General features: G+C 40.3%; 1 protein-coding gene across 11 annotated transcripts in view; it reads left to right on the forward strand.

Annotated features, from left to right (window-relative positions):
• ROBO2 (roundabout guidance receptor 2) overlaps positions 1 to 24,812 on the forward strand; it is a 1,216,825-nt gene that overhangs the window by 1,014,986 nt on the left and 177,027 nt on the right. For all 11 annotated transcript variants that reach the window (XM_089682904.1, XM_089682898.1, XM_089682906.1 and 8 more), the window contains exons 3-4: positions 15,881 to 16,038; positions 23,020 to 23,140. In XM_089682904.1, coding sequence (XP_089539030.1) covers positions 15,881 to 16,038; positions 23,020 to 23,140 — 279 coding nt within the window. The remainder of the gene's footprint in view (positions 1 to 15,880; positions 16,039 to 23,019; positions 23,141 to 24,812) is intronic.

A 24,812-nucleotide genomic window follows, 5' to 3' on the forward strand; every position in this document is an offset into this window, starting at 1 on the left:
ATAAGCTGAAACTCTACTATGAGATATTTTTCATAGTAACTAAACCTGTATCCAATGCTGAGTTGTACTAATAAAAAAAATCAAAAAGTGTGTAAAAATCTATCCAAATACATACGTATACTATAATAATTAATCAAATCTTCTAGATTGTAAGCTCGAAAGAGCAGGGCCCTTGAATCTGTCGTGTTCTGTTTTGTTACTGTATTGTCTCATGTTCTGTCCCCCACTATAATGTACAGCTCTGAGCAAACCTTTTAGCGCTATATAAATAATGTATAATAATAATAATAATAATAATAATAATAATAAATAGAAAATACTAATCAAAGTGTTAAAATAGACTATAAAGTTGATAAAAGATAAAGGCCACTGTTGTGTACTCAAATAATAATTACCAACATAGATAAATTGGTCAATATTCCACCACCATGGGTCATTAGGATCCATGCTCCAAAACCACCACCTCAAAGGTACAAATGCAGACTTACCAACAGTACATGACCCTCTAACTAAAGAGAAGTCACAAAGAACTTATGGAATAAAGAATACGTCAGAACCAGATCACTCCCGCTGATATTCTTCAATGGCATCAAGGATCCTCATAGAAATCCTCCTCCCGTCATCATCCTTACAGCACTGAGGAAGGAATATAAAAGCAAACATCCCACATAGTGTAAAATCCTCTGAACAATATTTATTAAACTAAAATTATTAACATAGATATAAAAATAAATGTGCAATAAGAAAACTTACTTGGCCAGCAAACACAAGTCCACTGTCACTTCCAGGATTGCATGGACGTGATCACTTGAGCACATAGCATTTTCTCATAAATTACTTCTTCCGAGGGACACCTAATGTTGTTAGCCTCTTGTAAGTCCTTGTAGAGAACTATTAAGGCTTGGATCATACTATTGCATTGCAAAATTTGCAGGATTCTGAATGGCATCCTAATACACCTTGCCACCAAACATGTGTTGCAGGGCAGCATGTGCAGTAATGTACTAACATGTGTTGCACTGTAGTGCACTGCCAAAAAGTGGGATGTTTTGTTTTCTGGAACATTTTTCCATTGTCCATTTCCATCCCATTCATTCTAAAAGGGCTGCCTAGTACAATGCATGTTAATGCAAAAAAAAAAATAAACAAACTGATGCCCATACACCCCAGAAGCAAAGTGTGAACCTCATCTTAGACAGGAAGTAGGCGTTCTAGCAAGCCAATCATGCTCTCCTGCAGTGTACATGTGGTTTTTCATGGTCCAATCAGCTGACTATGGATGTGTTTATGACCAAGTTTTTCTAACTCTACTGCAGTGGAGGATGAAGATGTAGCTGTTTGTCTTTATTATAATATTGTTTGAACATAAATATAATTCCTTACAGCTAAACTTATGGAATTCAGCTGCTTTTCATACTGTCATTGTAATATCATCAGCAATGGGAGATCAAGCTACTTGAATTCAAGACTTGTCGTTTATGCAGTGACTCCGCACAAGATATGTTTGTTCAAAATTACCATCCCCACAATGCCAATCTCTATAATAATATGGGCAATGATACACAAAAAAAAAGTTATTTTGTCCAGGAGCTAATTTTTAGCTATAAAAAAATTGAAATCTGTACTCCTGAATTGGTATTAAACACAAGACCAAAAATGTAATATATTGCAACTTACAAACCATTAGATGTAATGGCTGCATTAATTTTTTGCCCATTGATAGAGGAATACCTTTGAACCATTGAAATGTATTAGCTGTTTTAAATTGCCTTGCTGAACAAAGAACAACATTTTTTGGGATCTAGTTCATTGGTCTGGCACTCTTTTTTGACTTTCTATATGCAGTTTCCAAAGTTTGGGACTCCCATTTAAGGAACACCCTGTTTTGTATCTTAAAACAGCCTCACTGGTACCATTGAGCCCCATATGAATTTGATCCTGTCCACTCATGATCCATTGATGAGTTGAATCCAGTGCATCAGTTACAAATATTGCAGATTTTATATACAGGCAGTCTGGTATAAAAAGGAAGGATCCTGAAGTTTATCACAGCCACCAATCAGATTCAAACCTGTCTAAAAGGTTTGAATGTACTTGGTTTACACAAAGCAGAAAAAGTGGGCATTACATAGTTCAAGTACAATCCCAGTGACCTTGTGAGATGCTTCTGGATCTTTATTAAGAGACTGAGTGAATGTTTTTTAGTAGGGTTGCACAGGGTTTGCTAAAAAACATTTGCAACTCACTGTGTAATCCCACACACTGGCTGAAACAGCTCTTTAATTAGTCTCAGAGCCTGTATAATTCATATGTGATAGTAATTAAAGGAAAAAAGATAGGGTACTCAGCATGTGTTCGGAATTCCTACTAATCACTTTCTAATATCCGGCCCTTTGTACTTTACATGGATAGAAATGGCTTCGCACATACCAGTGCTTTACAAAGTGTCCACTTCAAGCTGAGCTGCCCTGAATGTGTCCTGTAGAATCTGTCCCTATTTGTTGATGCATTTCATACATTTTTAATTGCCCCCATAAGAAGCCCCCCCTTTGTATACTGTATGTGTCTATGAAAACTGTTTGACTGTTGGAACAAATACAGCTTGAAAGCTACATTATAAATGAGCTCCTCAGATCCTTTGAGGGCCTGTTTTAGGTCTATGCATCTGTAGAGGTGCTTTTTTTTTTAGCATTAGCCTAGTACATTGACATGTGTCCATGTGCGCTTCCTCTGTGTGTTGAAATGCGCATTGGTGATATGTGGTTTGATGCATTTTCATTGGCTTCATAGGCCTCCCAATGCAGAAAAAAAAGGTAGGGATATTTTTACATAGTTACATTGGTCCATCTTTAACCAATGTAACTATGTATCTACCATACCTGACCAGTGGTGGAACTACCAGGACCGAAAAGGTAACACTTGCAACTGGGTCCTGGTGTTCTGTCACCATTGGGGGGGACCCAAGATGACAGTAAGGGGGTCTGCTGTGGAACATGTCAAAGAGTCCATAAAAGGGGGCGCAATAAGGGGGCCCCCTCGACAGGAGTAAGGGGCTCAGAGATCAGTGCGAAGTGCCCTGGGCCTGGAGGAAAGGGCCCCAAGACCAGAGAAAAGGGCCCCAGAACCAGTGGACAGGGCCTCGGGACTGATGAAAAGGGCCAAGGGTGGGGTTAGGGGGCCCTTCATGGTTTCTTGCACCAGGCCCTGAAGGTTCTAGTTACACCTCTATACCTGGCTTAAGTTCCTGGAAGCTGGAAATAATTTCAGTAGACACCACTAAATTTTTTGAATGGCACCCGTGCCAAGAGGCTGACATCTTTTGTTCAGAATGCAACAGGGCAACTACACTCGACATGGGGCTTGAAAGCTAGTGAAGATCAGTAGAGTAGCAGTGTCTACTTCAGTGATTTCCAGCTTTTAGTGGCATTGGGTAGGTATCAAATATACTATACATACAGTAGTTACATTGGTCCAAGCTGGACTAATGTAGTTATGTATAAAATATCCATACCTAGAATTCTGCTTTAAAAATGCACTGCACTGAAGTCATGAGATAAGAACAGATACAATCTTTATTATGGGGAACTACAACACAATAATTTTAGTTCATTGAAATGTGTGCATTAAATTACAACATTGTAAATGGGTTTTGACTTGCTTACACCGCACATAAAATTCACCAAAACCCATAAAAAATTTCTACTACCATTTACTCAGCAATGCCAACAGTAAATAATAAAATAAAACAGTAAATTAAATTTTTGCATTGATTCATTCTGTTCTACAATGCTTTTCATGTGACAGATTTACTTTAATACTTTATTAGTGGTGTATCCCAGTTTACCTGTTCATAAAAGCAAGACTTTAGGGTACATATGGTGAATGATCCCTTGGGCACGACAGCCATGATACAACAATGACAACAAGTGAACAAGGTCTTCAGCTGTATTCCACAGATACCCAGAAAGCCGCTCACTATTCATTTCTCAGAGTGTAGTCTGCTGCTTTAAAATTAATAAATGCCCTTTGTGTGAAAAATGTTATGTGTCCTAAATCTGTCAAAAAAGCCCCTACATAAGGTTTCTACTTCTCCTTCCATAATAATGATAAATTTCACACTATATAATGAGCCGAAATTTGCAATGCAAGCGTTTCCAAATCATGCATGTAGATAGCACTGGGCTTAAATTTCTATTTATATCCTGGAAGGAGCTGGGGATTTTTTTTTTCTTTATGTTATGGAAATGAGATTAGAACATTAAGCCTGGTAATCTTTCAAAGTGTAATTGTGTACTGTACCCACAATGGCAGTTTCTGGATGATGTGGGGTAATAAGCAGACTGTGGTACAGGTGCCAAAGGATAATTACGACCTCAGCTGACCTCCAGTGTGTAGACGTAATTAGCAGCATATTCCAATGTTATAACCATCTTTTATTTATACACTGGCAGCATTTGTTTCAGTGTGGTATTGTCATATACTATTCCTTATCTGTGTCCCGGTTTTAGAAAAGCTCCAGGTAAACAACTAAACTCAAAGCTGACATAGAGATATGTGTAGACCTACAAATGTATGGCAAACCAAAAGGTGAGAGTTTAAAGTTGATTCTTCACAATAAGACAGCCAATGTGTTTCAGGGACAACAAAACCCCTTCTTCATCAGGTTACGTACACCGATCAGCAATAACTTTATGACCACTGACAGGTTAAGTGAATAACATTGAATATCATATTACAATAGCATCTGAAAGCCAGTGGAATATATTAGGCAGCTAGTAAACTTGTCCCTGAAGTTGATATTTTGAAGAATTTGCATAGCTACAGACTGGTTGGGATACCCATGCTGACCCATCTCCAAAGCCAAAAGCACATGAGCACATGGGTACATTAGCATCAAAACTGGACCGCGAAGCAATGGAAGAAGGTGGCCTAATCTGATTAATCACGTTTTTTTTTACATCGTGTGGATGGCCAGATGTGAGTGTGTCGCTTACTTGGCAAAGAGATGGCACCAGGTTACAGTACGGAAGGCAAGTTGGTGGAGGCAGTGTGATGCTTTGGGCAAAGTTCTGCTGGGAAACTTTAGTCCTGCCATTCATACGGATGTTACTTTGACATGTACCACCTACTGAAACTAAACAATGTTGCTGACCAAGTACACCACTTCATAAAAGAGGTATTCTGATGGCAGTGGCCTCTTTCAGCAGGATAATGCACCCTGCCACGCTGCAAAATTTGTTCAAGAATGATTTGAGGAACATAACGAGTTTGAGTCATTGACTTGGTCTCTAAATTCTGCAGATATCAATCCATCTAGCGGTGCAAGACACCACAGGATACCACCTGAGGACTGATGGGTTCAATGCCTCAATGGGTCAGGGCTGTTATGGCACCAAAAAGAGGACCTACCCTATTGGTGGTCATAAAGTTCATGCATGTATGCATGTATTCATGACATCCGTGCTAATACAAGGTAGTTGGTAAACCTACTTCTTCTGCAGGACCTAGATGTTAGGGCCCATTTAGATCTAGTGTATGTAGAGATTTTTTATTTTTTTTTATCTTTAGGAAGGTTTGTTGTGATGCATGTGTTTCCTTGTTTGTTTTGCACATTTTTTTTAACTTAGAAGTTAGAGTAGATAGGGTTAACAGCCATTGACCAAGGCTTGTTAGTATTCGCAAATACCATGTTATTGGCATTTTGATGGGCTGCCATCGAATTTTATAGGCATCCTAGTGCACTATGGGTATTTGCACACGGTACTGATGTATGAAAACCAAACTTTCCTGGCAGAAAGTTGAGTATATACATGTAAATGTGTGTATATGCGTAAAAATTCTTTGAACTTTTTTTTATCAAGGGGTGGTGCATAAAATACTGACCAGCAACACAGATTTTTGTATATATTTTACCGACCTATACACAGTGCTAGTTACACCTGTGTGTACAGGCCCATTAAAAACAATGGGCTGCATTTAGATTAATAGAAAAAAATCACCCAAATGCCTAAAAGCCTATCATTTTTAGGCATCCATGTGCATGAGACCTAAAATGCAGTTTTCAAAGTACACTGCACTACAGCACTGAGATGGTAACAGACACTATCTTTAATATGGGGAGTTACAACACATGTTGTAGTGCATCAGAATGCATGCAATAAAACACAACAATGTAAAAGGGCCCTTAAAGACATACTATTGATTACAACTAAGGTCAACATTTTGCAAAGCATTAAAGAAGATGTAATCACTAACGAATGACCTTTAGTTTGCTAAAGCACTGTGTTTCATAAATAGTTGCCTTTTTTTAAGTTAAAATAATTGTTTTCATCTTATGTTGCATCTCGGTGCTGCTGATTTTATGTAGCTTCTTTGCCTCAACTTCATGTCTACATTTGCTCCAGCAGCCGCTGCATAGAATTTTCTAGACAGTGACAGCAGTGGACCATGTATCTAAAACATCCCAAATCCAATTGACTGCTCCAGACCTGTGCCTTTTGTCTATTTGCAGACATCCAGGGTGCTGGATCAAAAAGCCAGTCCCTGCCAGTATCGAGAGATACTAATGAATGTAAGCCACACTCCAAAATCTTCTCTTCCAAACACTTTTAATCGGCTGTCAATGAAATAACTGCATCCATAGTGTCTCTACCCAGGGACCAGCCCTCCTTAATACATTTCACCACTACTGGCTTGATCGTGGTGAAACGCATTAAGTGATCCTTGGGTGGGGACACTATGGATGTAGTTGTATCCTTGACAGCTGATTAAAAGTGTTTGAAAGAGAGAACTTTGGAGGGAGGGTGGATTTTATTCAACAGTGTACTGTGCCTGTGCAATGTGTGTTTTGGAAGCCCATGTGACAAGGTGACAATACAGGAGACAAATAGGAGGCAGGGAGAGAGTGTTTTCACCATAAAATAGTTTTTTTTTTTTTACCAAGGGCCTTCAGAGCAGAATCACCAGGCATTACTCTAAAAAAAAAAGCTGCATATTTAAAAAGATTGAACGTGTTAATTTGTTATATCTAGTTTTGTAATGGCTGCGTTTATATATACTTTAATGCTAACAGTGGTGTTGTCATGTTGTTAAATGCTAGCCACGGCCTGCATGTTATAATGAGTGTACCATTTGTGAAAATCCTTTGTTCTATGTATGAATGTGTGTGTGATGTAAAAATTGTCATCTTTGCTATTTTGAACATCACTGATTACAGTTCCACATATGGAAACACAGCCATTCACAGCCACTGCATGCATGTAATCCTTATATAATTAAGCTTCCATTGATTTTTCTTTTTTTACTATTTTGTACAATAGGATTGAAAAATAAAACAAGCAATTTTAAACGGGTGTTATGATTATTGCGGCAACCTCCAATGACTTGGGTGGCATATTCTTTGTGCGGTTCTGTTTTGGCAAGGTCTTAAAATAGTATCTTACTAAACTATTGGCTGGAATATATTAATGGTGCTCAATGAACTGCGAGTACGTCATATAAATGGCAGAAAAAAATGAAGACCCAAATAAGAAACAGACCTTTCTCTCTATTCTTCCTCCCTAAAAAAAAAGGGAACCAACATTATCGTGGTGTTAAATTATTTTTTTAAACCATCCTTTGACCTTCATCATATCACCAGTATGTATCATATAAATCATGCAACCTAATCAAATATCATTTCATTTCTGATGTTGTTTGGATGTCACAGTAGCTTGGTGGTTAGTCCTTCTGACTTACAGCAATGGAGTCTTTGGTTTGAATCATGGCCTGGACACTGTCTGCACAGAGTTTGCATGTTCTCCCCATGTTTGTATAGGGGTTTTGCATGTCATATTTGTGTTGGGGTACTCTGATTTCCTCCCACACTCTAAAGACATGCTCCTGTCTAATTTTACCCTAGTGTATGTATAATTTGTCATTGTATTATCATTTTCGGCATGCCAGTCTCAAACTGAGCAACTGGGGGGTGGGGTTTGAGGAAAGATCTGGTGGTCTACCTTGTAAAATATTAAATTCTATGGAATAAAGCTCTCAAGTGTGTCAGACATGGTGCCCAGAGAGCTGGCCCATGGGATTGACAAAAATCAGATTCAACTGATTGCATATATATATTACATTTTTTGCTTTATTTTTGTACAACTACCTATATCATTAGGCCTATTGCACTCTGTAAGCTTATAAATGTTTTTTCTTCTGCAGTAAATAGCAGCATTAAAAACGCAATAAAAAGCTGCATTTTTGCATGGGCATTAATGTGAGTTCACATGCATCAATGCAAGCTCCTGTGTGTGGCATTAATGCATGTTAATGCATTCTGTTGGGTATTGATGCATGTTCACATGCGTTAAGGTGTACTCCTGTGTCCAGCATTAATACACATTAACACACCTCTGAGCATTTTTTATGCTCAAAAGCTCTTCTCCTGAATGCACAAGTGTAGCTTGTCCCCTGCCATTGAACTACTGAAAACACCTATAGTGTGCATGGACACACAGGCTAATATGGGGGGAGATTTTAAGAGCTGTAGTGTGCATGAGGCCTAAAAGTTTTATTTTATCTTCAACCAAGAAGCAATTCATAATTACTCTACTCATGAAATACACGTATGTGATCCTGGGAGAGGAGTGAATACAGGGGGGCTCCCTTGATTTTAGATTGAGTTGACATGGCTGGAAATTTACTATATTATATCATACTATGCTTTACCATACAGTACTATATTCCACCTAATCCACTATAAGTAGTATGCATTCTGAATGAAGAACTGTACTCTGGAAGCTGTGTCCAAAAATTGCAGGAAGAGTACAAAGGATTAGTCACTGACATTGCCTGTGGTTTTCCTGCATATAAACTTTTCAACATTACTGAACCACCAAGCCTTGTTTTAACCTCAGCTATGGCTGTGTGGAGGTGGCCATCTGTGTGGAGGTTAACCTCAGCTATGGCTCAGCTATGGCTGTGTGGAGGTGGCCATCTTGTTAGAGGCAGGGCTTTGCTTCCTAATTTCTTAGACTCCAGCAAGAAGAACAGTGAGCAGCATAGTAGTGACATCACCAAATCTGACTCCAAATCGAGGCTAGCAGTCAGAGGCAGCAGTGCCTAAGATCTCACATTGAAGAGATACAGCTATGAGGATGTATGAACAGACTAGGCACCCACACATACCAGAAAGTGCATTGTGCTTTTAATGAGAAATCCAAGAATAAAAGGTACAATTTGAAGGTACTGCTTAGGCTCAGTTAACATTTATATAACAAACCCTTACTTTTTGAATTCAGGTTCACTTTATTGCCTGTTAAGGTACTTGCATGGCTTTTTATGCCTATGCATCCTAGAAAAAAAAGCATCTTCAAAAGGAAAAGAGCATCCAGCACCTATGCTATTGGTTGGGGCTTACTCAGAATAGATGAGTTGAGTGCAGCCTGATCTTTGTGTCTAGACCTTGTATAACAAATCCAGTTACTATGTGATGCACAAGTCTCATAAAGTGAGCAAAAATGTGTATTACCTTTCCTGACTGATTCAAATCCTCCTGCATTTGAGTCTCCCAGACGCTGCAGCTCACAGTAGCAGGATTTCAATAACAGAGGCAGTGCTGTGCTGCCAATTCAGAAAGCAGGGGGCAGGACTAGGTGGGACCAGGTGCTGATTGACAAGCTACAGACTTGTGAATTAGCAGTGACAATGGTGATAGCTATGCCTCCTGCAATATTTTTTTATCCCACTATAGTGCAGGCAGTCACAGCCTACATTAAAGTGGCAACTCTGCTCTGAATTCAGGAGCAGTGCAGCATTGTTGTCACACCATCACAGGAAGCTGCATTAGTTGGACCTCACTGGCAGGATCAATAGGCATTTGTGGGACTTTGCAGGGGTTATAAGGAAAAACTGTAAGTGCAGATACACTCATGATTAAGTACCACTGCACATATTTTAATTTGGAGGACAAAATTCTATCTTTTTTTTAATTCAATATTTTTATGTTAATTTTAATGTAAATAAATATAAATAAAATACAAATTCCCTGTCCTTGCGCATGTACAAAAAATATGTGTATGCACAAAGTCCTTTTGCATATCTGCACAGGCACATAATAGTGGAGCTGGGGCAGGGGCAGAGTAAATAGACAGAGAACTGAAGTTCTTCTGTATTGTTTAGTTAATTGATTTATTCATTAATAATATATAATGATATAATAATATTAATGATACTTAAATAATAATTCATATTAAAGATATTTTACCAAAAATTCTGTTGACTGGTTCTAGAATGAATTTTTTTCCCCCTAATTGTAGATTTATAGGCAACTGACTCACTGATATTTTGATTTGATTTGCCTTTGCCCAGACAGACATTGCTACAAAATTATTGTGATAGAACATGTTTCACTCAATGGACTTATATTAGCCTTAGTAAATACGAGGAGCAATGGCCGCCTCCCTCATGGACATGACAGGTGCACTTCAATCCTGACAGGATTTTATTTCTCCTTACTCTAAGCCATCTGGAAGCTGGTAATGCTTCTGCATAGTCAGTATGGCAAGTGTAATTTTGTTTACCTTCTGACATCTAAAAATATTCCAGGTTTTACAAATCTCAGCAATTCTTTGTGTTGCGGAAAAAAGCCAGGATCTTTTGGGAGGCATACGCAATTATTCTTCGCCTCTTGACAGGACAGCGCTTTTTTTTTTCTTCCCTTTCTAGCTTCGCTGTTTTGACCATAAAAGAGGGGCTCGTGGGACGCAGACCAGATTGAAAAACTAGGAGCAGACAGATGGTTATTTGTAATCATCATGTAAATGTAAATCCTATAGAGATATATTTTTGTGATGGCTGCAATGGCCGAACGTCAGAAAGCAAAAGATAGAAAATTAGTAACTCTTATAGCAAATATCGTTCGATAATGGACACATACTTAAAACCATTTAGGGGATAAAAACAAAAACAAATCAGCATATTAATGTGTTGTGTACGAACTCTTGCTAAATGATACAACGCAGCCAAGGCCTGGATTCCGGCCTAGTCTGGCAGGTGTTTGCAAGCAGTTGCTTTGCTGGAAGCAATGATTCGTTTACTGTGACAGGTGCTTGGGACAGTTTATTTAAACATTTCTTGCTTTAGACACATATTTACCTCACAAATATTCACCTCAGCCCACAAAAATATTCCAGAATACTTCTGCAATCATTGGGGGAATAATCAGATTTATTGGCACAATAATCTAGGTTTTGTCAGAGTAACTTCAGCATTGATTTACCTAGAGCACTAGGAAACATTGCTTGTGTCTTAAAACCTGAACTATGGGCAGATGTAAAAGACACACATTCATTCAGTTGTGCAATTATTAACCCCTTCCCGTGCCTTTAACAGGGTCTTTATATTGGGGTAGGGAAGGATTGCCCGATCACATGAGTGCTGTGATTTTATGTCTCAGCATGCAAGTGTACAATTCAAACGCATATGTTCCTGCGTTAAAAATGGCTGTGTGTATAAGTGGATGCTGCAGCGACCGTTGGCTGGAACCAGACAGAATCATCAATCAGCAACCCGAGGATCACCAATATGGGTCCAAATGTTTTAATGACCGATCACATAGTTACAGCAAGGCAATGTTTCGGAGTCTCACAGGACCCCTTCATCAGGTCACATGCCTGATGAAGGGGTCCTGCCAGACTCTGAAATGTTGCCTTTCTGTAACTATGTGATCGTTCATTAAAACATTTGGACCCATATTGGTGATCCTCGGTGTGCTGGTGACATTCTCCCTTTATATCTCAGCAGTCACATGATCGTGAGCCGGTCCCACTGGCTCCTTATCTTTAGTTGTCCATGACAGCTTGGTCACTGTGCTGAGAGTGTGCTCTTGTAAAACCTTGGCCAACTATGGACGCATATGTGCAGCGTGTGGACGTAAACCCACCAGCGTAGGGATCAGAGGGGTGGGCTTATTAGTCTTCTGCTGTTCTTTCATTTTTCAATTAGCAGTTCACAGATGGAAAGGTGGATTTTTAAAGCTGAACTCTAGTAATAATCTATTTTTAAAGTCTGTATTGGGTTAGCTTAGTCACCTATATTTGTCATAGGTCACATCTGTAGGGCTGCATGGGAGTCTAAAATTCACCATAATATTCTGTTCCGATGGTGCCAAAGCAACTTTTTCAGTGGCTACAAGGTGCTCTCTGATTGGATGAAGTCCAATCAATGGATGCCTTGTATTCAATTAAAAGAATATAAAAGGTTTTCTGGTGGTGGAAGTGCCTAATCAGTGACTTTGTAAGCTTTGGTCCACACTATGAACCGCATGTAAACCACACAGGAACCACACCTCATTCCTGTGCAATTCACAAGCGATTCAGTGCGGTGTGTTTTGAGCTCATTCATTTATGGGTTCAAATTGTGCTGCATCACACCAAAGATGTGCATGCACCAATTTTGGAACTGCACTACACTTAAATCACAACTGTGTACCATGCAAACCGGTGTAATCCAGTGCAGACAAACACATTGCGTTTGCGACCTGCATTTGGGGTGTCTTTAAGATAGCACTGACACTCGTTGCAAATCACAAGGGCAGTGTGATTGGAATGTGGTGTGGGAAATGTGCATGGATCATGGATTACAACATTAGCATGAATTCTTCGAAGACATGCTGGTAGGTTAATTGGCTTCTGTCTAAATTAGCTCTAGTATGTATGTGACCGTGAGTTAGGGACCTTAGATTGTACAATCCTTGAGGAAAGGGACTGATGTGAATGTAATGTAATAAACATGACATAATGTAATAATCATGTAATAAACATGTAAAACACTGCATACATTGATGGCGCTATATAAGTGCCTGTAATAAATTAAAAAAAAAAAAATAAACTTAGGCTTAGCGTCCTAAAGCCCCCTGAGATGTATGACCTGGCCCCCTGATGATGTGTGGCTGCACATGCATATGAGCTCTAGATTGCTGGAGGCTACATCACTCCCACCTATGTGAGAAATATGGAAGTGCAGAGAGAGCAACTTAAAAAAAGTGAGAAAAAAATGCAATTGTGACAGCTGCGGTTGTAAAGAACAGGCTTTAAAAAAGTTAAAAACAATGAGGTGAAAGGTCTACGTAAAGTTGGTATGTATAATAATTTTAGTAGCCCCTGATTTTAAAGCAATATCCATTTTTTTATGTCAACTCCACCCAAAGTTGATTTTTCATTTTGCCTTGCTGCTAGTTATAAGATGAACAGTGCACAAGTGTATTATGTCTGTTTGGTATTCCAGGAATATTTTGCCACAAGCGGCTTGAGTGATGCGGTACAAAAATGAGGCAGGTGATTCACGTCACCACTGCCCACCCAAACTTAAATATCTCTTTTGAATGCAGTTGCCCATCAATTAGACTGCTTCCCTTAATTATTGGGCTTAGTAATTATAAGCTGTAGTTAATTTGATTGAAGGATGTGTAGCATGTATGCTGGGGAGAAGGACTTTGCATTTTTATCCTTGAATGGGGTGACAGCTTCAGCTGCCCATTTGGCTTGACACGAGACCAGATGTACAATGAAGGTTATGACTTGGGCTCATGGAGGGTACTGGCAGAAACACTCCTGAGCATTCAGCTATTTCTCTTCCACAAATTTGTTTGACTGAAAGACACTTAAATAAAGATGAAAACATCACAGAAGGCTGGAGATTTTTTGGTTATGGATCTAAGTCATTTTTGACACCAAATCAAAGAGTCAGCTTTAGACATGGAACCAATCCACCCTCACCCTCTGCTACAACACAGCCGTCACTTGTGCCATCTGCAATCTGTTATTGCAAGTTTGAAAAGCCCCCTTATCATACATTGACATTCTGTATCATTTTATGACTATTTGTTGTGCGTGGTCTGCTGTTATACCATCGCAACACCTTATTTTCTCATTTGCCTTTCACAAAACTGCTTGCCAATTATTTTGCAGAGTGGAATGCACTTACAGTGGTAGCGGTGAAGTGGGTATCATTCTGGAGAGATATAGCCAGCTAGAGGGTCCTAATCCCTCTTTTAAAACATGTCATTTACATAAGAAGCTAGCATATGTTACCTAATTTATTTTCAAATGAAGTGCTGATTTATGTATTGCTTTCGGCATTCTTGGCCATGTCTAGGCTGAGCTGGAGAAATTGGAACAAGTGGAGAAGCAACTGTTTGCAGAGTTTTACTGTATGCCAGTTCTGTGGCATAATTAAGGAGCGTTAGATTCAGTCTGTAGGTGATTGTAAATCTAATCCGCGGTTCACCTAGCAAATATAAACTCATTTTTTTGTTTGTTTTTGTAAGAAAATCACAAGAGATAAGTAAAGTACTCTGCAACCCATTCTGACAGTTTAGGATCTGCAAATGATTTTGTGTAATGGGACTTTTTTTATTATTTTAAAAACATTCCATATTCTAAAAGTGAACTGGTAATGGTATCACCTTTGGAGCTCTCACCAGTTTCTCGCCACAGTCCTGGTGCCCATTCATACTCTCTGATCTACCTCCATTCTCCTACCTCCATTCTCCAACACACACACACACACACACATATTTTTGTTATGCTAGAGATGATGGCAGTCTTGGCATGGCTGTGAATGTCAGTTAAACATAAAATATCAGTAGTGTTTGAACACAGATTATTTCCTTTGATCATCTTGAGCAGTGGTCTTCTAACTGTGGCCCAGGGGGGATGGATACAGCCCTTTTCTTGCCTTTTTTGGCCCTTGGGCACTATTACTCCCATCGACACCAATGATGGAGCACTATTCCTCCCACTGACACCAACATTGGGGCATTATTCCTCGCACAAACACCAATGATGGGGCACTATTTCTCCCACTGACACCAATGATGGGGCACCATTCCTGAAACTGACACCAATGATGGGGCACTATTCCTCCCACTGACACCAAAGATGGGGCACAATTCCTCCCACTGACACCCATGGTGGGGCACTATTTCTGCAACTTGCCTTTTCTTGCCTTTTTTGGCCCTTGGGCACTATTACTCCCATCGACACCAATGATGGAGCACTATTCCTCCCACTGACACCAACATTGGGGCATTATTCCTCGCACAAACACCAATGATGGGGCACTATTTCTCCCACTGACACCAATGATGGGGCACCATTCCTGAAACTGACACCAATGATGGGGCACTATTCCTCCCACTGACACCAATGATGGGGAACTGTTCCTACCACTAACACCAACAATGGGGCACTATTACTTCCACTGACACTGACAACGGAGCATTATTCTTCCCACTGATACCAAAGATAGGACATTGTTTACTTCCACTGAAGCCAGAACATATTCTTCTCCCAGTGACCACACTCCAAAGTCCAAAGGACAGTAAACTAGGACCATTTTTAGGAAAGTTTGGAGACTCCCTGAGCTTGAGCAAGGGTGGGATTCTACTTAGCTAAACTGTTCCAACTGCAAAAAAAAATATTTAAATTATATCTGTTTTGAATAAAATGAAAAAGGGTCCCTATCTCTATCCCTGTTGGGAAAATGTGTCCCTTTTAGTTCTGATAGTCACCATCATCACCAAGACTGATGGGAAAATCAAAATTTTAAGTTGACACTGGAAGGGAAATTTTCCAAGGGGACTGCTGCTCCACTGACAAATGGATCTGTCTTCACTATGGAAAGATTTTATACCATGGTGTCTCCATGGTAGGAAATGAAGGTAAATATTCCGAGTGGAGACCACAACTCTGCCCAAAAAGATGGCTTTAAATACACATGAAAGATGAACAGCTAACTGTTGTTTTTTTTTAATTTATTTACTGTAACATACCTAACTTGTAGTGTTGCAATGTTAATTCTGAAGATGTACATATGAATATACCTCACTTTGTCGTTACAGTGCTTCGAGATGACTTTCGACTAAACCCTACAGATGTGGTAGTGGCAGCTGGGGAACCCGCCATTTTGGAATGTCAGCCACCCAGAGGACATCCTGAGCCAACCATATACTGGAGGAAGGACAAAGTTCGGATAGATGACAGAGACGAGAGGATTAGCGTAAGTAGTCTGGCCTCTCTACAAAACAGATATATGTAGATGTAATATACAAACGCATTTGTGCACTGTTGGCCCACCTAAAAGTAAAAGAAAGCCACATTTATGAAAGTGTCTGAGGGAGGAGCCTTAACTGAGTTTTATTCCTACAGGAAGAAAGACTCTGATTGGCTGTTGTGGGGCAGCACAGATTTTTTTCTCCTACATAAAGTTTTACAAATGTAGCCCATAATTCAAAGAGTTTGCTGAGACCTGTAGTAACCAATCACAGATCCATTTTAGCAGCTTCAAGCTGAACTCCAGGATATTGACAAATATTGTCTAAGTTCAATAAGCATGTGCATTGAATCCTGTGCTGCATTTGTTTCTTCCAGATATGTGCAGTAATCCAGTGGAAAAATGTACCTCTCAGCAGGAGCCTTCAGTATTAAAGACTGGTCAATTCTGCTCTCTTTTCTTGTGCAGGGTGACTGGTCCTGTCTCCATCCCTGTCCTGTAGTTTTCTGCAGGCAGCCTGTAGTGGGTGGAGCTTCTGGGCCCCTCCCACAGCTCTGCTTTATGCACTGACTATGTACAGCACAGTGCTGATGTAACTGCTACTTTTACAAGGTAATAGCTGGGTTTGTAAAGGTGTTTGGGGCACACGAACTGCATTTATATCTATTTTGTGCCTGGAGTTCAGCTTTAATCAAGTCTGATACAAATAAATTGATCTTTGAATAATTGATGCATCCCATTGCTTTATCATCATAAAGTAATAATTAAAGTATAATGTATTTTAATCAATTAAATATTATTTATTTCAGGTACTTATATAATGCCATCCATTTACGCAGCGCTTTACATATATATCATACATTCACATCAGTCCCTAACCCTCAAGGGGTGTACAATTTAAGGTCCCTAACTTTCATTCATACTTATACTAGGGCCAATGTACAGTAGAAAGGATCCAATCAACCTACCAGCATGTCTTTGGAGTGTAGGAGGAAACCGGAGTACCCGGAGGAAACCCACGCAGGCACAGGGAGAACATGTAAACTCCAGGCAGTTGGTGCTGTGATTGGGAATCGAACCTACGACCCTAGTACTGCCAGGCGGAAGTGCTAACCATTTAGCCACTGTGCTGCTCTGACATTAATTAAATGTTTTTATTTCTTGCACCATAATATACGAATGTGTAAGTGGTGTGGATGCACGGCATTGCAGTGACCTTTCCCATTACCTTACTCCCCCCTCTTTTTTTCCTTCCCAGGCTCTTCCTCTCCCCTGCCTCCCCCTTTGTTTTCCTTCTTAATCCACTTCAGTTCTTCATCCTCCCTTTTCTCCCACCTCTCTATTCCTCCTCTTTTTTCCAACTATTTCCCGAGCTTATGAGGCATAAATACTGACATCCTGCTCCACGATTCCACCTCTTTGACAAAGCCCCGGGGTAGGTTAAAGTGCTTGAGAGGGTCTGGCCTGGGAGGAGCTAAGGCTGAGGCTGCTCTTCATCTGAGATTGGGAGTGAAGGGTGAAGTGCCTGCACACCACTTACACAAGTGATGGAGCATTTGAGACTCACATTATTGTGGATCAGGGAAGCAGGGACCTTGGTGCTATAGATCTGTGCTCCAAGATATTTAACCACTTGAGCCCCAGAGGATTTACCCCCCTTAATGACCAGTCCTTTTTTTGCTGTTTGGCGCTGCACTAATTCAAATAATAATTGCGCGGTCATGCAATGCTATACCCAAACAAAATTTACGTCCTTTTTTTCACACAAATAGAGCTTTCTTTTGGTGGTATTTGATCACCTGTGCGCTTTTTATTTTTTGCGCTATAAACAAAAAAACCACGAAAATTTTGAAAAAAAACAATATTTTTTACTTTCAGCTATAAAAAATATATCGTAAACTCAAAGTTAGTCATAAATTTAAGCCAAAATGTATTCTGCTACATGTTTTTGGTAAAAAAAATCCCAATAAGTGTATATTGATTGCTTTGTGTGAAAGTTATAGCGTCTACAAACTATGGTATAGATACTGTAATTTATGCCTTTTTTTGCTATACAGCGCTGCACTAACTCAAATGATAATTGCGCGGTCATGCAATGCTGCACCCAAACGAAAATTACGTCCTTTTTTTCACATAAATAGAGCTTTCTTTTGGTGGTATTTGTTCACCTGTGCGCTTTTTATTTTTTGCGCTATAAACAAAAAAACCACAAAAATTTTGAAAAAAAACAATATTTTCTACTTTCAGCTATAAAAAATATATCGTAAACTCAAAGTTAGTCATAAATTTAAGCCAAAATGTATTCTGCTACATGTTTTTGGTAAAAAAAATCCCAATAAGTGTATATTGATTGCTTTGTGTGAAAGTTATAGCGTCTACAAACTATGGTATAGATACTGTAATTTATGCCTTTTTTTGCTATACAGCGCTGCACTAACTCAAATGATAATTGCGCGGTCATGCAATGCTGCACCCAAACGAAAATTACGTCCTTTTTTTCACACAAATAGAGCTTTCTTTTGGTGGTATTTGATCACCTGTGCGCTTTTTATTTTTTGCGCTATAAACAAAAAAACCACAAAAATTTGGAAAAAAAACAATATTTTCTACTTTCAGCTATAAAAAATATATCGTAAACTCAAAGTTAGTCATAAATTTAAGCCAAAATGTATTCTGCTACATGTTTTTGGTAAAAAAAAATCCCGTGCATTAGCGGGCAAACTGGCGCTATCTAGGAGGGGCGCTAACACTATCGGAAGTCACCAGTGACACTAATACAGTGATCAGTAAAAATCTGTTCACTGTAATCAATGACACTGGTGACAGGGCAGTGAAGGGGTTAACTGGGGGGGGGGCGATCAAGGGGTTAAATGGGATTTCTGGTGCACTAGCGGGCAAACTGGCGCTATCTGGGAGGGGCGCTAACACTATCGGAAGTCGCCAGCGACACTGATACAGTGATCAGTAAAAATTGGTTCACTGATCAGTGACACTGGTGACAGGGCAGTGAAGGGGTTAACTGGAGGGGGGGGTGATCAAGGGGTTAAACGGGATTACTGGTGTACTGGCGGGCAATCTGGCGCTATCTGGGAGGGGCGCTAACTCTATCGGAAGTCGCCAGCGACACTGATACAGTGATCAGTAAAAATCGGTTCACTGATCAGTGACACTGGTGACAGGGCAGTGAATGGGTTAACTGGGGGGGGGGAGATTAAGGGGTTAAATGGGATTACTGGTGTACTAGCGGGCAATCTGGCGCTATCTGGGAGGGGCGCTAACACTATCGGAAGTCGCCAGCGACACTGATACAGTGATCAGTAAAAATTGGTTCACTGATCAGTGACACTGGTGACAGGGCAGTGAAGGGGTTAACTGGGGGGGGGGTGATCAAGGGGTTAAACGGGATTACTGGTGTACTGGCGGGCAAACTGGCCCTATCTGGGAGGGGCGCTAACACTATCGGAAGTCGCCAGCGACACTGATACAGTGATCAGTAAAAATTGGTTCACTGATCAGTGACACTGGTGACAGGGCAGTGCAGGGGTTAACTGGGGGGGGGGGTGATCAAGGAATTAAACGGGATTATTGGTGTACTGGCGGGCAAACTGGCGCTATCTGGGAGGGGCGCTAACTCTATTGGAAGTCGCCAGCGACACTGATACAGTGATCAGTAAAAATTGGTTCACTGATCAGTGACACTGGTGACAGGGCAGTGAAGGGGTTAACTGGAGGGGGGGGTGATCAAGGGGTTAAACGGGATTACTGGTGTACTGGCGGGCAAACTGGCGCTATCTGGGAGGGGCGCTAACTCTATCGGAAGTCGCCAGCGACACTGATCAGTAAAAATCGCTTCACTGATCAGTAACACTGGTGACAGGGCAGTGAAGGGTTAACTGGAGGGGGGGGGGGTGATCAGGAGGTTAAATGTGTCCTAGAGTGTTCTAACTGTAGTGTAGTGCTTGTGTACTCACTTTTTGGATGTCTTCTTCTCTGTCTGGAACGGAATGTGTCCAGGCAGAGAAGAATGACATCATATCCTGCCCTGTGTATGTCAACACAGGACAGGATAGGACAGGGACCGATCATGTGATTTCAGAAATCACTGGCTGAAATCTAATGATTGATCCCTCCTGGATCAAATAGTGTCACCCGCGGGTCGGCGGGAGCGCGCGCACGCGCCCCCTGCCGGCGAAAGTGTCGGGAGCGCGGAACCCGTTTTTAAACGTGGTTTTGCGCTCCACTGCCGCCATGCACACGTATATACACAGTGGCAGGACGGCAATCGGTTAATACACAAATGTTTCATTTTAGTTTTTTCACTATTGGTATAGAATATTTCCTTTATTTTTTTTATTACGTCTACTCTTACTTCAGCCTCCATGTAAAAAAACTGGATTTGAAACCTTGATCTTACTAGCTAGATGCAAATGAACTAAACATGCTCAGTATTTCATATTTATCTATGTAAAAAACGTTTTATTCTTGAACGTAAAAAGTAAAATATCTACAGAAAACATTTATGGTTTCCTTTCATCCTTCCGGATGTAGAGATGTTCATCTCTTCTTGTAGGACACAGACAATAGTGTTGGGCTTGATGTTTGAGTTGAACGTAAGTTGACTTGAACATCGACCGTCCGTGTGATCGGCAAACATACGAACGGTAAGGGCTGCCACGCCACACAATGCACTGTGCTCTGACTTCCAGAGGTCAGGTGCAATGCTTTGGCCAATCACAGCACACAATGACAGCAGGCACAGCTGTCAGATGGCCGGGAGCCAGCATCGATCCTTTTTTTGGGGGGATTCGTGGTGGCGGTGGGCATCGTGATTGATGTTGGATCTACTTCGGAGAACATTTATTTATTTATTTAGTTTTTATTTAGTTGTTTTAAATACAGGACTTGTCAAAGGCTGTCTACTGTCATTTTTTACAAGAAACTTTTTTTTTGTGAATGAGTAGCGGTGCCATGTACTCATTCACTTGTTAAAGGGGGCTTCCAGACTCTGATAAGCCCCCTGCCCGCAAACCCCCACGACCCCATCAACTTGCTTTGGGGGGGCCCCCCTGCCCCAAAACACCCCCCATGTTGAGGGCATGTGGCCTGGTATTGTTCAGAATGCAAGGGAAGCTCACTCGCCCCCCCTTTCCTGACCTGCCAGGCTTCATGCATGGATAAGGGTCAATTATGGATTTTGGGGGGACCCCCATGACATTTCTTTTTAATTTTGGCACGGTTGTTCCCCTCAAAATCCATACAAGACCTGAAGGGCTTGGTATGGATGGGGGGACCCCACGCCAGTTTTTTTTTTTTTGCAAAATTTCATGACAGCTGAAACATTAAAGCATGTTTTCACTACTAAAATACCACATGACTTAATAAAATAGCTTATGCGGTATTTTAGTAGGTTTTTTTTTTAAATGTTGTGGTATCTTACCACATACTCGGATGCGGTAAGATACCGCTTAGTGAATTGTCCCAGTTCGAAGTTCACAGTCGAACTTTCGTTAGGTTTGAATGTTCGACCGCGATCTGAACAGGGAGCCTTTGGCCCAACACAGAGAATTGTCATCTATGATGATGCTACTGGGTGCCTGTTAAAGTGAACCTTTTAATAGCTCTCAAATGTTGAAAGGCTTCAGCAGGCCTTTACTTCTATTGGATGTGTGAACACAGCCAAGAATATTGTAGATACTAGGATTTATGTGACTGTGTCCTCTCCAAGCCAGCATCTTAGTCTACGGCCTGTGTCAATTACCTTTTGTTCTTTTCAACCAGGTCAAATGAAGGTCAGAAGTAGGTCAACCACAGATCAGTAAATTCTAAATGATATCAGAAGCATCTTAGTCTGATATGATGCTGATACCATCAACACAAGCCCAAAGACCATCTACATTAGCCCTTATACGCTGATCAGTTATTACTTTTTGACCACACAACTAATACTGAGTAGGTCCCCCTTTTTCCACCAAATCAAACCTGACCCACCAAGGCATGGACGCCATTAGACCTCTGGAGCTATGGTATCTGGCACTAAACCATCAGAAGCAGATCCTTTAAGTTCTGTAAGTTGCCTCCATGGATTGGATGTGTTTTTCCAGCACATCCCACAGAAGATCAATTAAATTGAGATATGGAGAATCTGGTGGCCAAGTTGACACTGACATTGACACTTGCAAAGTGGCAGGGTGTATTATCCTCCTGAAAGAGGTCACTACCATCAGGGAATACATTTTCCATGAAGAGGTGTACTTGGTCAGCACTCAGCAGCAATGTTTAGGTAGCTGGTACTTATCAAAGTAACAGCCACATGAACAGCAGGGCCAAAAGTTTCCCAGAGCAACATTGCCCAAAACATCACACTGCTACACCATCTTGCCTTCTTCCCATACTGCATCCTAGTGCCATCTCTTCCCCAGTAAAATAATGCACACACACATGGCCTTCCATTTGATGTAAAAGAAAACATGACCCATCAGACTAGGCCACCTTCTTCCATTGCTTCGTGGTCCAGTTCTGATGCTTTTGTGCTCATTATAGGTGCTTTTGGCTGTGGACATGGGTCAGCATGAGCACCCTGACCAGTCTGCGGCTATACAGCCTACTACAGAATAAACTGCAATGCCCATGTTTTCAGCCTCCAACACATCAACTTCAGGGACAACATGTTTACTTGTTGCTTAATATATCCTCATGACTTTCAGATGCCATTGTAACGAGAAAATCAATGGTATTCACTTAACCTGTCAGTGGTCATAATGTTATGGCTGATCAGTGTACTTACAGATGACTTTGCATGCATGCACTTAACGAGACAAACATTTCTGTTGTTAGGACCACTTTATAGTACTCAGCAGTGATAAATTATACCCAAAAATTCCAAGATGCCTCCACTTGGGGGTGGCCTGAGAGACCTGTAGAAGTGAATGCACGCTGTAATGAACATTTTTTTTAAACTGTGTGCTTTCTTTTTTATTCCCATTCAAGATTCGAGGTGGAAAGCTGATGATTTCGAACACAAGGAAAAGTGATGCAGGAATGTACACTTGTGTTGGAACTAATATGGTGGGAGAAAGAGACAGCGACCCGGCAGAGCTGACAGTGTTCGGTAAGCTATTTTCTTTCCTCTTTACATTTAGATGCATGTATTTTTTTTTTTTTACTGTAAAATCACAGCTAACTGCACGTTATCATTCTAAGCTAATTGCCAGAACTTGGTGATATTTGCTGGGAAGTATCTTCAGTGGCAAGCAGAGGTGTCAGTAATGCAATAAACATGGTTGGCAACAACAAATGGGTTGTTCACAGCCTTCTGGATACACACAAATATTTCTATCAGTCACTGTGATGTGAATAAACAGGAAAATACACAGCTGTAATAAACAGTTAATGTAATGCAATTAAGTAGCGCAAAAAGCAATGATAATAAGTAGAGTTCGATTACAAAACATAAATAAATAAATCTCCCCGTTTACATATGTGTTTCGCGTTAACGCACACATATTAATGTTTGTGATGTTACATGTTAACGTGCTTTGCAATAAGACAGCCATTTGAAACTGGGTGAATTTAATGGGCTGCCAACACACCCCAATTGTGCCTAAACCGCACATGGGCTTTTTTTTATAACGCAATAATGTGCAATGGTATGTGCTATAACTCAGGTGCTTTAAAGTGCATTGTGGTTGCATGTTACCCAAATCAGAAGTGGATATCTGGCCTTAAAGTATATTTAAAACCATAAATATAATCACCCAACTCAATGCTATAGACATACAATACCCCAAAAATATTAATACAATGTGCAATATCACTGCACCACAATATAACAATAAAAAAGGCGCTGTGAACATAAAATGTGCATTATAAAAAATAAACACCATGGTAAAAACCAATGTGATCAGGTGTATGACAAATAAAGACTAGTCCATCCTGCCGAAAGTTCAGTCTTTCCACCTTGAATGAAAAGTGCTTCAGTGCTCAAATAAAGATTAGTCCATCCTGCAACAGTTTTAAAGTAGAACTATAGGCAAAACCTTTTTTTTACATTTTGGATAGAGCAAGGGAGGTTATAACCCCAGTTGGATTTTTTTTTCGCCATCTGTGTCCCATTGCAGAGATTTCCCTTCACTTCCTGTCTCATTGCCAAACAGAAAGTGAGAGGAAATCCCTGAAATATAGGGAAATTCTTTGGGGACCCCCAGGTCACCTGAACTAGTGTTCCCATTGGAATTACTTTTCTAGGAACAACCCAAAATTTGGTATTTTATTTTACTTTCACTATCAAGGATAATGGTACATTATCATGGACAAAATATTGGACAAATAGAGAGGATGAAAGTTTTGATTTTAGCAATACTTTATATAAACTTCTCAAGAAAGTTCACAAAAGATCTTTCTTGAGAAGTTTATTTAAACCTGTTGATGGATGGACTAATGTTTATTTGAGCACTGGACCATTTTTCATTCATGGTGGAAAGACTGAACTTTCAGCAAGATAGACTAATCTTTATTTGTTGTACTCCTGGACAAATTGGTTTTTACAGTGGTGTTTATTTTATATAATGCTCATTTTATGATCGCAATGTCAGTCCAACCGAAACCAATATTTCAGTTTTTGGTAGATGGTGGAGAGTTTAATCAGCCTTTTTATCTCTTGGCCACCCAACCCAAAGCTCCTATATTGACTGCAACAGGGCTGAGATGTATGGCGTGGTTACCTCACTGTTGAATATCCAAAGCATATAGTATACTGTGTGAATCCAGTACCTGACGTAGCC

The sequence above is a fragment of the Staurois parvus genome, unplaced genomic scaffold (genome assembly GCF_062004578.1).
Source record: "Staurois parvus isolate SC_StPar_1 unplaced genomic scaffold, SC_StPar_1.0 ptg000299l, whole genome shotgun sequence".
Classification (NCBI taxonomy): domain Eukaryota; kingdom Metazoa; phylum Chordata; class Amphibia; order Anura; family Ranidae; genus Staurois; species Staurois parvus.